The following is a 15,958-nucleotide window of genomic DNA, read 5'->3' as shown; positions in this document are numbered from 1 at the left end:
AAAATTTGAATAACTTTATTAGGAGATAAATTTCCCTACAAATATTCCAAATATAAAATATATCACCCAACTTTTCCTTATCTTGTCCATGTGTTATTGATCTTCTTCTTCATCGGAGTGCTATCCTTGACCTCCATGCCAGCTCCTGTCAAGATATTCCTTTTGATGGACGAAGCATTGCCTTTGGGATCAGTCTTCTCCAATTTGACAAAAGTATTGACTTCATTCGATGATTTGGACGTTTGCGGTTCGATGTGTAGATCTTCGTCATCACTTCTTGGAGATTCTGGGATCTCATCACCATCTAGTGGTATCTTGGAAAGATCTGAATTCAGTTCTTCAGAGTCCGTCTTCAAGATCTCGCTGCGACTCCTGAAAGCTTCTCCCTCATTCGTAGAGTTTGAACCGTACTGGAATCCATCGATTGGATTGCTGCTTCTTCTATTTATACGAACTGAACGAGCTCCGTTTACTGAGAATATCATGCTACCATCGTTCTCCCCTGCTTTGGCTTCTTTCAGGCAGAAAATATCGCTCGAATTGCGCATGTTGACAACTAAAGCTGAATTTTTTATAAAACAAAAAGCATTTTGACAGGCATCGTTCAAGTTCGATGGTTACCTACTTAAATAAAATGCAGGGATTCGGAGAAAAAAATCGAGAAAAGCTTCAATGGAAGCTTATGCTGGCTGGTTCATCTACTCATTTGCATATACAATCTACTCCGAACAAAGCTTTTTGTCTTCCATCGAGCGATTACCCATCCAGACACTTGAGCTCGCCTAAAGTTGCTCCTCTTGATGATATTGATTTGATTCATTTTCACATGATAGATTCTTGTAACTGAATTTTTATATTTATAACTCATTTTGATGATGATGTGACACCTAATCTCAGAAGGACCTGAGGTTTTTTCTGCGATATTGAAATTATTGCTTTCGAGTCACTCGAAGGTTGAGAATGCTTTGGGATTACTTTTAGGATGAAAATTCCTGCTCGCAATATGAATATCAGACTATTGTGAACAACTTTGGTTGTCGGTCTGTCAGTTTGTGCCTTTGCTAATCCTTGTACCAGCCTGAATATAATATAATGATCCGATTTCTATGGAAATTGAGTATTTCAGACCATCAGACCCCTCGAATTATGGAGGAATATTCCTGTTCCTGCTGAATACCACGATTGGAAAACATATTTCTAAGGAAATAAGTATATTTAAAGAACCCAAATGATTTAGAAAGAACCGCAACACCATCGAGATGCAATATTCATAGTACACCAGGTTATAGAAAAAGCTTACGACAAATCAGCTTTTATATATTTTATGTTCATTACTGTGCACAGTTTAAATTTTTATAAAACTCTACAGTATTATAGAGTTTACTGAATGTATTTTCATGAATAAACTCTATTATTATTATTATTATTAGTTTTGTGAACCCTACCCAAGCCTTCGATCGATTGAAGCTTACAGACGTTCTCACTGAGCTCAGCGCCAAAAGAATACCAAAATACTTAATAGACATCATATAACAACTAAATACAGACAATGTAACGGAAATACAGACAATGTAACGGAAATGAAAACATGATCAACATCCACTAGTAAAATCAGAATGAAGTCTGGTGCAAGGTAATGTGACAGGTTGAGTTGAGAAGTTTTGGAAAGTGAATCATGGCTACAAATTGGAAAAACACCTAATCAAAATCGTGTGCTTCGCAGATGATGCAGCGATCCTCTTTGATACTCTGACTACTTACAATAGTCGTTGCAAGCATTCATAAATGAAGCACAAGGAGACAACATGAAGATTTTCACAATAAAAACCAAAAGTATGGTAATATCTTAGAAGCCACGTCAGCCCAAGTTGGTGGTTTATGACAACATAATAAAGCCAATTTCAGATTTCAGTTACTCGGGAGCCAAAGTGTCGTCATGTAGAAAGCTAGTGGGTGGTGTCGGAGAGCAATATGTCGCCCAGCGTAGTGGGTTCCTTGGAAGGACTATGTAAGGTCAGAATTTACGAATCTTGCGTACGTCCGACCATGACCTGAGCCGATACATCCGAAACAAGGAGAATGATATGAAGAGACGAGATGAGGACCATGAGAGCTATAACAGGTTATGTCTTGAGAGACCACAATAAAAGTGAAGACATCTGAGAGAATTGCGAAATATTAGATGTGGTGAGTTGGTCAAGTGCAAGAAGAAGAATGAACATGTGTCCAGAATTGATGATGAGAGATTAGCCAAGATTGCACGAAATGGCAAGCCAGCGACTAAGAGACCACCAGGACCCTCTAAACAGATGGAAGGATAGCTGGTCATCAGAATTTTAGGAGGTCAATGGTAGGGATTCATCAAGACAAGTAGCCCGACATTTTAATCAACTACTTGACTTGAGAATCAAGCTCGTGAAAAATAACATACTTGAGCTTGACTTGACTTGATTTTAGATATTCATTACTTGACTTGATATCAAGCTACTTATTACTATTACTTGAGCTTGATATGCATGCGTCGCACGGCATATATTTCTGCAATCTCGTGCGTGCTTAGACTAAATAAGGGGAGTCCTCGAACGCCGAGAGAGTGGAAGCATTCGCCAGTGTGACTTTATTAGTAATTTTCTCACATTTCTATGAAATCTATTGTGAGTTTTGGTAGTTTCAGAAATATTTTTCCAAAATGGCCAAGAATTTTTCATCAACGACAGCATACTTCAGCTAATTGTTAAAAGACAATTTTCCAGAGCTGCTCCTACAGTTACAAAAACCCGCAATAGGTTAGGCGATAAATCTATAAGATGCCTCATGTGTCTTAGATCCTGGATGGAAAATTATGAAATCAAACAAAGCCTGGAGGTTTCTCAATATTAAGAAACTTTATTTTTTAATATTTTTTATTTTGCTTTTATTTATAGTGATTCTATTTAAAAAAAGTTGTTATTTTCTGTTCTTCAATTCAATAATTGTTTTTTGTAAGGTTTCTTCTAATTTCATCATTTTTTATTGATGTGACCTAGACAATAAAACTGCTAAATATCAAGAAGCTTGATATGATTCAAGTAATTGATAAATAAATACACGATTTGACTTGAGATTGAAAAACTAGTACTTGACTTGAGCCGTGAATCCCTAGTCACGTGAGAGGGGAAACAAACCTTTGGCTTTCGAAAAGGTGAAGAAGAATGAAATTTGTTATGGGCATCCTATTTGAATCGTAGATGATCCCGTAGGATGTTCCGCTTTCAGATCGAATATCTCCGCATTTCTCGTTCTACTAGTCTGATTTTGAAGATATTTGAAATTTCTATTGGGATTTTTTGGTGAAAGATGCGCTTTTCTCATGCGCAAACGGATAATTACCGAGATCCCAAAATTTCAATTTTGAATAAATTTGGTGATATTGATAATAATTATAATTGGGATATCATCAACGCGCATATATGCGCGTTGCTCATGAGTAAATTAGAACTTATCAGGAGATAAAGGAACCATATATGGAAAAGTTGATTTTCTCGAATAATTTTAAAGTTTCATTATTGTAGAAAATGAAATAAAGCCGTTTAGTCGCAGAATTTCCATTTTTGTAAAATTCGCGAACGCACAACGCGCAATCCGCTCCCAAGAAACGCTCCATAGCCACTAAATTCCAATCAAAAGCTCGGCTACCGATTGACTTTCGTACTCCTCCAAATAGTTGAGTTCATGCAGTAAGCTAAAGAAATGTAAACTTTCTTGGAGGCACCTCATAGACAGTGGCGGCTCGTGAGCTTTCATTCAGAGGAGGCCAAGCAAAAAAAATAGGTTTTTGACGTCCCAGAGAAGACAGTGGCATCATTCAAAAATTTTTCTAATTTTGAATCATAGCGGCTAATGAAACACAATAGCTTTTTAAAATTTCCCCTATTATCCGAATCTACACTTTCATCATGTCCTCTAAACGGCAATTCTTGAAAACAAAGGAACATAACTGCGTCAAATAATAATCTTTTCAAAATATCCCTGTTTTCTTTGACCTTTTCGTTATGATCTATGATAGTTTGCCTATGACCCTGATCAAGTGAATTCACAATATTGAGTTTTCCGAACAATTTAAATTTAATTGATGCGCCTAAATGAGATTTAGATCTGCCATGTCTTTCAATAGACCTCTGTAAATTTTTTAAATCCGAATACCCTAATTTTGACCACACATTGTTTTCTGAATCGTCGGAGAAAAGTAAACAAAACCAACAAAATAATTTATTCCGAACTGTACTTCCGGTCAGCCACTCGCATTTAGTGTACCATTGGACGCAGAAGGAACGATTATAGATAGATAGATAGGATTATGCCTGGAATTGACAATTAAATTTTGCATAGCAGGCTGAGGTGTTTTTGTAGTTTTGGTAATGAAAATTTTGTCATCGTAAGGCATTTGGCTGAACTTTTTAATCAAAATAAAATCTACAATATCTTCAGTAACTCTGAGTTCCCTACTGACACTATCATTTTCATTTCTAGTTTCCGACGTTTCCGTTTCCATTTTTCTCGATAAAATATATCTGAATAGCCAGCCAATATCCTTCCTTACCTACAAACTTTGCCGAACAATCCTAACACGAAACCACAAACAAGACGCCGAAAGGAATAAAAAGTACTGGCCTATCTTTATCTTTCCCTAATTCTGGCGCTAATAAACAGAAACAGCTGAGCTGACCCATCGTTAATCGCCGTGGATCATGTTCGGGCGCTTTCGGTCAACGGAGACAGGGCCTCCGGCACGTGATATCCAGCTCGAATTTAGAGTGGCTGGAGCTTCGTATCGGGAGAAATTTGAAATTCTACGTTCAAGACAAACGCGACTAGAGAGGAATTGGGCCTCCGCGACCCGCGTCTGGAGTCTGCTGTATTCTTTAGCGCATCGCATGCCTGTAGTACGGTGCAGCGATGCGCAATCTTCTCAGTTTTGAAGTCTGTTGCGGAGAATGTATAAATATGATGAAATATTGGGGTAAAAAGTATCCAGAAATTTGAATATTCTATTGATTTAGGTTAACATAATATAGTTGGACTTGAACTAAGAATTATAATGCGGTAAAATTTGGGGAGGCCCGGCCTCCTCTGCCTCCTCTGAGCGGCCGCCACTGCTCATAGATTGAATATTGTTGTATTAAATTCTGGTAATATACCTATTGTTGTATTAGTTATTATTTAATATTCATGTGTCATTACGCAGTACATGATCAATCCATGGAAAGAGTCCAAATTTTTTCTGAATTGGATAAGATACGAAGGAGGAATAATCTCTGAATATGTCCAATACAGAGATATTCGAAACAAATTGACCCTTACATCCCTTGAAACGAGACGACATGAATTTGATATAATGCTTGTATGTATATTTGCACAATTATTAAGAATGTCCTTATCTCTAACAAAAATAAAATTGAATATTCTTCAAAGGAATCTCAGAACTTCGAAACAATTTAATATAAAATTTGTCAGAACCAATTATTACTCAATGAACAATCCTCTCTATAAATAAAAGCATTGCGAGCTGCTGGTTCGGTGTAGACATATATTTTTCATTTTTAATGTTTCAATATTCAATTGAAAATATATATGTGTTTTAACATATCCAATGATATTTTTTTCTCTCTTTTCATATTTGTTGTTTGTTAATTATTATGTAAAATGGCTTGTCCGTGATTAAATAAATGAATGAATTGAAAACTATTGCTACAATCCTAATCATCTTCACCCCCAAAATGGTATGTTTCGTTGTTCCACTTCCGAATCTACTAAATGGACGTAATAAAATGACAATTTCAATATTGCGTCCCCTGTGATGTAATTATGGCCTATCCGTGTATTATAGATAGGATGAAGGGAATCCGAGGTAAGAGGAATAGTTTAACAAGGCACAATACATGACAATAAGCTTTGACAAATTGCATGCTACAAACGGATTTGCTAGTTTCCTCGGTAGGGTGTTACACAATTCCACCACGGTCGAACCTCCTATGCTCGAAACACTCCTCTGTTTATTATGGGAATATTCTATACTCAGTTGTGAGTATGATCTCAACAAAATATTTTTTTTACAATTCGAAAGGGTTGAATCTTATTTATCAGTCATTGAATTACCTTCATTTAGGACCGAAAAGTGAAAAATGAGGAAACCTGGAACTGCGCCTCTTAAAAATGAATTTTGATCGCAGGGAATATATACGATGCTGAATGTTGTCTAGGTATAAAAAAAACCATTAACTTGACAGAAGTTTTGATGAAACAGCTATATGATTTAGTCACAATTATTCATTGAGAAATATAATTTAAATCATTTTTTCCGAAAATTTTCTGAATCTTTTAAGTAGTGCCTGTTTGTGTTTTAATTCAAACTAACTAATTTAGAATGTCTACTTATAATAATTCAGAAATGAAGATTCGCTCTAGATTCAAAATAGCTATATTTCTTTTGAGCTAGAGAATCTGTACCATGCTTCCTTAAGACTGAAATCATGGATTATGAATCTATCCATTAGTTGAAAATTATAAATGAAACACTTTACAGATTCTGAACAATTTTAGGATTAGTCGAACGCAAAAATTTAAATTTGAAAACAAGGCTTGAAGTTTAAAGGCTAATAATTAAGAACTGAAAATTGCAAGATACTTTTTTCTTGAGTGGTCGTTCCTTGATTGCTCGATCATTTTGAGTTGTATAAATGGTCTTAAACGATATGGTTCCACTCACTAGTGACGAATGTGATCAAATTCAAGTGTGTCAGTTCATCCGTTCGATCATTTAGCCGTAAACAAAAATTTCGAAAAAAAAAATTGAAACTTCAAACTTTCAGTACAGATTAAAATCTCAAATGCTGCTCTTAAGTTCGTTAAAGTTCAATCTGATTAGGGGTTCCGGAAATATGGTCTTCTCAAATCTTTTTTTTTTATTAATTCCAAAACTGCACACAATGAAATGTTGCAATTGGATGTGAAATAACGATTTCCAAATTTCAAGCGAAATATCATGAACAGAAATACCCAATAATTCGTCGACAAAAGATCAGATTAGGTTGATATTTGGCATGTAAAATTAGAATTACACACAACTTAAAAAATGTCGTGTCGACAAAATCAACGCAACCATAGAAAATTCAATCAGAATATCGAAAATAAAAACCTGATAATTCCGTAATAACAAATCCCACTCAGATGAAATTTTGCAAGGAAAAAAAAGATAACAATTTCAGGCTTCAGCAAAATTTCTTGTAAAAGAGTGTCGTAAGCAGAATATTGAAAAAAATGAGAAAAGCCCTGACTTGTAGTCAGGAGCTTTTGAGTTATTGTCAATTGTTTTGTCTCCAAATGCGCAATTGGCACATGAATGTGTGCTTTCTTCATTCTTTATAGAAAATTCATATCCTTGATTATATCATGTTCTGATGAACCATTAGAATCCGTAAATTTCCCATAGTTACGTAGTATTGATAAGTGATCTTGACGACGTGGTAAAATCGTTTTGGTGTTTTGCCTCCTGCCTTATTAGGATCATTTCTATAGTAAAATTCTTGGATGTTCGCTAAAAAAATAAGAGTCAAGCTCAGTGAAATGTCATTGAATTATCAAAATGCAGTGCTCTGGTTATAGTTATTGAAATTATTCGTTTTAAAATCGTAACGAATACCTACTCGAACATAGACAATATATTTCGATTATACAAACCTCTTCAGCCGATGTAGTTCGCGAAACACCGATTCACGAGACGTAGTTCGCGAAACATCACAACAGCGCAGCTCGAGTGTTTCGCGAACTAAGTCTCGTGAATCGGTGTATAATCGAATACTGTCTTTGCTCTTGTGAAATTATAACTGATAATTTCGTAATAAAGAATTCTGAATGAATAAAATTTATACTTGATGGAAAAAATTCAGATTTTCATTATTTTCGAATTTATCAGCCTGATTATCAAAACTAAAGAATTTGATCCTTGTAATATTAAGTCAATGAACAGCGATAATACCATTTCGGCTCAATACTGATTGAAAAAGGGAAGGCGATATAACTGTGGTGGAATAGACGCCGACTTCTCTGGTCCTGTGATAAGCTGATATAATGATTTCGTATGACGTTTAGCAAAATTAGGGGCGTACAGCAATTTCATGGGGCTTTGTGAAACTGACACCTGGACTGCCCTCTGAATGTCTTGTGTGTGCTGTTCTGTATTCTTTCAATGTTGACTTTTCCTTCCGCTGGTCGACTCACAAAAGCAATTGTCCATTTGGAATAACACTTTGTAGGCGATCGAGTCCGAAATGAATAGTGAGTTTGCTTTACAAGCTTGTATACAATGTGTTCATTGTAGGTTTACATCCCGAAAGTGATAAATCTGAAATTAAGTATATTCCTTCCTCGTTTGGGTTGGGAACTGTAGTAGCAAGGAAATAAATGCAATATTCCCTGGTTTCGAAATGAATATTGTTGAATTTTTACTTCCATGTTTGTCCTTCGGAAAATATATTTTTTTTTCATTTGTAATTCTTGATCATATTTTGAATATAATTTAGTTTCTTAGTTATAAATTCTTCCATAGTATGTTCTATGATCGATTAAGTAGTAATTAAAAAATTTAAAAGAAACACACTTTTATTTTATTTTCTTAGGCGATCGATTTCGGATTAATATTATTCCATCATCAGGCCAGCTTTAGTTTCAGTAATTTATTGGTAATATTGGTTTCAAGTCTACTGAAGGTTTAGAGAGTTTTGACATCGAAATTAGGATGAAAAAAAATCTGTATTCCGATATCGAAACTTCGCTCACTAAATGCATATGAGACTATTCTGAACAACTTTTGTTTCGTATCTGTCTGTTGACCTCAGTCTTAAATTCTACAATTCCATCAGATCTCAATTGAATGTTGTGCGGGTATCATGTTTGGACTGTAGGACAAGAAAGCTTAGTGCCACACCCATTAGTAGATAATGTTTAATCATTTATTTTCTTTTTTTTGCATAAAATTCTACCTGATTCAATTCATACAAATTCCGCTACGATTAATTTATTAAACTAGAGGATTATTTCGAAGGCCATGAACAATGTACCTATATTGTTATCACAAGTCCTTCAAACAAAAGTACAAAAATGGGCTTTTCTTTTTCTTAACTTCGATGCCAAATGTTCCTATATTTGATTTGCATCCATCACTGATTTTACACTCTACAATGAATTGATTACTGTATGTATCAAAAGCAGTGACGGCTCGTGCCCTCGAGATGTGGGTCGGCCACACATTTGAATAAACATAGAGAAAACCTCTCATGAATACATATAAATAAATGTATAAAATATAAAAAAATCTTATAAAGACCACAAAAAATATTGTGGAAATGACCGCATGTATTCTGGTCAAAATGTATGACCTTGCGTACCCTTTATTCATTTTTATAGATCAAATCAATTCGACGATCTTTCTTTGTCGCGAAGTCATCAATTATTTTCTCGAAAAAAATGTTTCCTCTGGCTAGTTCTTTAACTAAACCTCTTTCCATTGATATCAGTGCCAGGTTATTTAAACGGTCTTGAGACATCGTGTTCCTACCGAAAGATTTTATTCTTTTGAGCGCTGAAAAACTTCTTTCTACTGACGCGGATGTTGGTGGCAGGGACAAAATCATACAAAATAACTTATATAATTCAGGAACATCGGACACAATATTATTTGAGAAAATGAATTCCGTAATACCATTCAGCGTATTTGAATTGCCGAAGATAGCATTGTCCGAGTACAAAATTTGTAATTCACGTTTGAGTTCATCCTTATCGAAAAAGTTTTTGTAATTATCGATCAAAGATTTGAAAGATATTTCCGGAAAATTACGAACGTATATATCAAATTTATTAAAATTCACTAGTTCCAAAAAATGAAGTGATGAAATGTCTTTAAACCTTATTTCAATTTAAGTTATAATTACATCCAGAATTCCACAAAAAAGCCGTTTCATTGAGGAAATATCCGTGAGCTGAATTTCGGAATCTATTTTACGTTTTCGACGTCTAGTACTCGGTGGCATTACTTCTGGGAGTTTTCTACTTCTGAATATAAGCGAATGAAATACTCATCTTCTGTGCGAAATTTTTTCAGAGTCGATAATAAAGAAGTGATTCTGGCGTTGCAATAAGTTATATCTGATAACTTATGCTGGATTATAAAAAAAAACGAGATCAATGTATGTAAAAATCAAATTAAAAGAGTGGAGAATGAATAAAAATTCGAAATCATTCAACATTTTCTTCAGACCGGTAGCTTCACGTATTGTAATATCATCCCATTCATCCAAATTGTCGCTGATATGATCAAAAACTTCAATTAATTCTTCGCTCTTATCGAATATTGTTTTTACAGCGCGAGATTTGAAACTCCAACGATTTTCCGAGCTAGAGGGTAATCTTTTTTTGCAAATTTCGTATAGAATATTAGTGCTTTTACTTGATTTAGTGAAAAACGACAAAAATCCTAAAAGAGTCGAAAAAAAACACGCGACACTCATTGATTTTCTTGGTCGAATCTTGTAACACTAAATTCAATTTATGTGCATAACAGTGCGTGAATAGTGCTTGAGGAGCAATTGTTTTTATTCGCGCTTGTAACCCATTGATTTCCCCCGCCATCACAGCTGCCCCGTCTTATGTTTGACCTACTAATTTAGTCGCTAAATTGAAATCTTTAAAATTATCCAACAAGGTATTGAAAATATCGAAACATCGAAAAAACCCCAAAATCGTTCGGAAATTTTACCGTCTCGAACGAAGCGGAAAATTACTGACATCTGACAAAAACATTTAACATCCGTTGTCTCGTCTATTTCCCAAGAAAAACACGCAGAATTATTTATTTCCTCGCGAATTTTCTCCCTCGAAATCTGCGAAGGAGAACTGCTAAGCCATGTGCATGCAATTATCCCCCCTACTGAGGTACGGCTGGCCGATCTTACCGCGAGGCGCGAATTACAGAACTTTTGAAATCAGGATGTTTTCAAAGTTAGGAATATATTTATTATATTTTCATGATCAGAAAATCAATACCTAACTACTATCGAACGACATAAATAAGTTCTTTTCTGATTAAGACGTAATATCCCATAATTAACCATTCATTTGAATATATTAATTATATTTTCATGATCTGAAAATCAATAGCTACTATCGAACGGCATAAATAAGTTCTTTTCTGATTAAGACATAATGTCTCATAATTAACCATTCATTTAATTATCAAATATTTTAAATAAACTGTGAAAAGTTGCTGCTTGACGCTCTGCAATAGGATAACCGGCCGGCCGACCCTGTGTATTGGGAAGCGACCTAACATCGAGTTGTTGTGCCGTTCTACTGAGTGGTCGTATTCTGGGCGTATGTCGTAGTATCTTTTCCTTTACGTAGCGCTCTCGGTAGCGCTGGTTCCGCCATCGGCTCTTGGCCGACCTAACGTGATGAGATGCTTTCAGTGACATTCCAGGAGTTGCAATTGTATAATTGTAACATTTGTGTTACATTTCAGACCTAATGTTACGGTGTTACGTACAATTCTGGAATAACCTGTTTGGGGTGATGTTACGAAAAGTAACCATTTACGATTGTGGTTTGTTACAATTTATGAAAGGGAATAACAACGCTGGATGCTTTGGAAATCGAATATTAGGTGGGTCCGAAAGAAAATATTGGCCGGTATAAGTTATATTTTCCTGTTCTGAGTGGAAATATTCATTACCGAGGGAATTTGGATATCGAAATCGATAACTCCGATTGAGTTTGAATATCTAGAATTATTTTCTATTTCCCGATAATTTTTGGGTCGGCCCGGCCGACCCTGCCGACCCTGACGAGCCGTCCCTGATCAAAAGCTTGGCACAAATTTCACATTGTTTCCGATAGTACCTATTATAGTGTTAAATCCGTAGTTTCTTTCAATTTCGGAATTATCCTGGTACTTTTCATGATCTATGATGATGTCTTTTTTATTTGCAAAATGAATGCGCCTTAAAGCAGAGCAATATCTGGGTATTCGAGCTAACTGATTTGAAGTTTATTTTGAACATTTTTTTCTTTTACTATATTCTACACCTCTTCCGTTTTCTGGAAATTGTATCCTTGGAAACACCGTAATGCCTTGGTAGTTTTCTCAATTAACACCAATTTTACTCTTGGCACTTTCGATTGACAATGTAGGTCTTCCACTTTTTGGAAGATTTAGGCATGGTAAACCTCCCTAACATTCTGCTGTTGCACGATATATCGTTCTCCTCGAAACATTTTGATTTTCGAAACTGTGAACTCCAATTTATGAGCAATTATACGATGCAATCGATTTCGTAAACTGACCTCATTGAATGACTCGACTGGACAGTCTGAAATTTGAAAATTTTTGCCAAAACTTTTCACACATATCTATTAATCTATTAATTCAATTACTATTGAATATATTCTACCACAAAGCACAAATAATTCATAAACAGCATTGAAAAATCATTGAGAATATTTGTAATTTTATGTTTGGTGGATTAGTCGAACTAATCTATTATTAGTTGTTATATAGAAACCGTTCAAACCATAACTTATGAAGAAGTTTCACACGCTTTATCGTGTTTCTCACGTTGTCACAAGGATAACCTACATAAAAAAATTCTGAGTTCGGCTATAAACTTCACTACATCCATCTTCCTCTTTCGACATTCCACCAACCTGATTAGTTTCCTTAATAAATCTGAGACATAAATCTTTACCTATATTTTATTCCAAGGACAATCAATAAATTCAGATATACCTCCTATCTAGGGCTGATGCAAAAAGAATAGTTTGCAATGCATGCAGACGAAATCGGTAAAAATAACAATATTTGAGTATTTTGTTGACAGGTGGGCCGTAGATCTAACAAATTTAATCTTAAATTCAAATTTGAACAGATCAAACGCACTGCGCGATAGGCCAATATTTAGTTATTTGCCCGAGCATACAACTTGTTGACTGCGTAAATACACGGGGCTATTGTTTCCTTTTTTATATAAATTTACCATAGACTGGTTAACAGGTTTCTCTGTTTATGTTTCCTCGATTTGTGGGCCAGCTTCAGCATCCCTTAGCAATTCGGCCGTCTCATTTCTCGTACCCATTAGGTATCTAATCAAGAACTTTCTTTGGGCCATAATTGGTGAGGAGCAGAATGAGGGTTGATTCCAATAGAAAAAGATTTTCAAGGTTATATCTATAACGCATGAAAATGTCGAAAAAAAATTTTTTTTGGAAATAAATGCTGCATTTTCATGAATTAAACTAACTCATTTAATAAAATTCCTTTTTCTAGTATCTTCGTGAATCTAGGATTTTCTTATAAACTCCCTCGAAATAACCGAAATAATATGAAAAACATCAATTCAATCTAGGAAAGATATTATGTTATCAGATCAGAAAACTCGAATATTTTTTCCGAATAGAAAAACAAAAAAGATGATTTTTTGGATATTTCACTATACCTATCGATGAACTTAATATAGGTAAATGGTGTTTCCCAACTATGGTACGAAGTTTCAGAGAGTGATTTGTTAGGTCGTTTAAAAAAAATTCCTATGAACATATGTCCGGAGTTGCTTCTTGATTCGTCTTTAAGGTATTTGAAAAATTTCATAAATATTCTAAAATCGCTTCGTTTCAAATTTAGTACAGTTATTCGAAATGATAAGGCGCATCTTTAGTCTCAACTAGATTGAAATTATTAGGTCCAGTGGCTTCTCAGTGGGTGCCACAACAAGCAATATTGAGAAAAAAGTACGTCACTGGTTTTTCCTACTTTTATTTTTTTAAGGTTAGGGACCTAAAAATTCAACTTTTTGGTCTCCTGTGGTTTCTTCATTTCAAGATTCGTTTAGGGGAAAAAAATAGAATTAACTTTTACTGATTCACATATACATACAGATGGATAACATAAAATAAAAACGAAAAGTAAAAATGAAAAATAAACAATTTCAACCTAATTGCTTCAAATAAGTGTACCAAAATTCAACGAAATCAATTGAGGAATATTTATGATATTTTATAAATACCGTTTTTTAACTTAAATACGAGTTGCCCTGCATCTCAGAAACGAAGCAACACTGGACTTACATTTATAAAAAACTTTTTTTAAACGACTTAACAAATCTCACTATGAAGTTTCATACCTTCGTTAGGGAACAACCTGTATACATAAATTGTGAGAGGAATCTGTGGGGTAGATATCGCGATCGAAATTTTAGAAATTTTTCTTTTTATCTCTAAACGATACAGCTTCATGAAACTCTGTATGAACATTCGTTTTCCAATTTTGCAATTGAGTTCGGAATTTTAGTTCAATCGGATGTGTATCATTGAGAAGAAAAAAATGTCATATGGATATAACTACTGAATCATCTGAAGGATTTTTTCCATTAACAAACTTAACTTAACAAACTTGAATTTCAGTAAAAACTGGGCAGTCGGATGGACAGAACAGAAAATGAAAATTGAAATGAATAATATTTGCCAAATAGAAATTATTATAGTCCTTTTTTCTTGCATGTGCCCGATAATTTTAGACATGTGACTTTATTGCACCGATGCTCTACCCTAACCCAATAAAAAGAAAAAAGATTTTAGTTCCACAACATTACAAAAGGGGAACAATGCCCTTAGGTTTTATTGTACCTACCTATACAGTTTCATTCATGACATCGATAGCATGGCATACAGGAAGTAGGACTTTATTGTGAAACCATAACAAACGTTTTTCGTTTGTGAGATTACCCAGCTAAGCCGCGTTGCTAATTTTAAGACGGCATTTCGAATTTGTGAAATATTCGCAAATATATCATTGAGTATTAGCAAACATGGGGATGATTGTTAACATTTGAACGGTTGCTATTGATGTATAATGAATGAAAACAAGAACCACTAGATCGGAGGGAAAGTGAAACGTAAATTTGTAGGATTTTCGGTCATTCATGTTTACTTACCCTAAAGTGTTATAGAATTTGCTATTGATTATAAAATGTGAAGGAAGTATTCAGAAGATATAGGGAAATATGATACTTGAGTTTGTATGAATTTCAGTCACTTATTTAGTGACTGATAGTGATTTGAATTTATTTCATTTTAAGTGATCTGAATGAATAGTCCTTAGATAAATTAATATTATCCTTTGTCTATGCGGATGCAAAAATAGTATATTCTAAAACGAGTTGAAGAATGGGCATCTATTCCAACACGAATGCGAAATTCGAAAACGAGCGACGTAGGAGTGATTTTTCGTATGCATGAGTGTTGGAATTACCTTCTGCAACGAGTATTAGCCGATATTTTTTCTATTTCAGTCGAGTTTTGTGAAACATTGTCGAAATTAATGAAAAATTCAGAATATACATCTTAGTCACTTTTGTATTGTTTTTTGGCAGTTGATGGGACGGTTACGGAAATTGACAGATTACGGAATAATAATATAATAATAATTCTTTATTTGATCCTTCATCTACATACCAATTAGGTGTAGATCATGTCAAAACAATAACTATAAACCTAAAAAGAACAACAATTTACAACTCCATTGAAGGTCACTGAAATCTTATATCATCCAAAAACTCATTAGTTGAATAATAATATTTTTTAATTAAAAACATCTTTAGAGATTTCTTTTGAATATTTTTACATCTAGTTTTGAAAACAGTTGGTAACCTATTACATATTGATATAATAGAGTAAGTGATATTTTTTTGTACAAAGGTAAAATTAGGTTTTTCATTACTCAAATAGAATTTGCTCCTTGTATTATGGGCATGTTTTATTTTGAATTTTTTTGAATTTGAATCGTATGTTTCGATTTTCGAAATAATTTATAATTACTCGTAGGTATGCATTAAATTTGATAGAATAGTCTGTGTTGACAACCACAAAAAGAAAAATA

At 34.3% G+C, this 15,958-nt stretch overlaps 1 protein-coding gene across 1 annotated transcript; it reads right to left on the bottom strand.

Moving 5' to 3' along the window:
• Window positions 1–599, bottom strand: LOC123675489. Its single transcript, XM_045610847.1, has one exon. It carries the CDS (start codon window positions 546–548, stop codon window positions 78–80), a length of 471 nt encoding a protein of 156 aa, XP_045466803.1. The 5' UTR covers window positions 549–599; the 3' UTR covers window positions 1–77.
• Between the last annotated feature and the right edge of the window lie 15,359 nt (window positions 600–15,958).

Source organism: Harmonia axyridis, chromosome 1 (assembly GCF_914767665.1).
Source record: "Harmonia axyridis chromosome 1, icHarAxyr1.1, whole genome shotgun sequence".
In the NCBI taxonomy this organism is placed as follows: Eukaryota; Metazoa; Arthropoda; class Insecta; order Coleoptera; family Coccinellidae; genus Harmonia; species Harmonia axyridis.
Note: the sequence above shows the minus strand (reverse complement) of the source record. Positions and strands in the feature narration are given on the sequence as shown.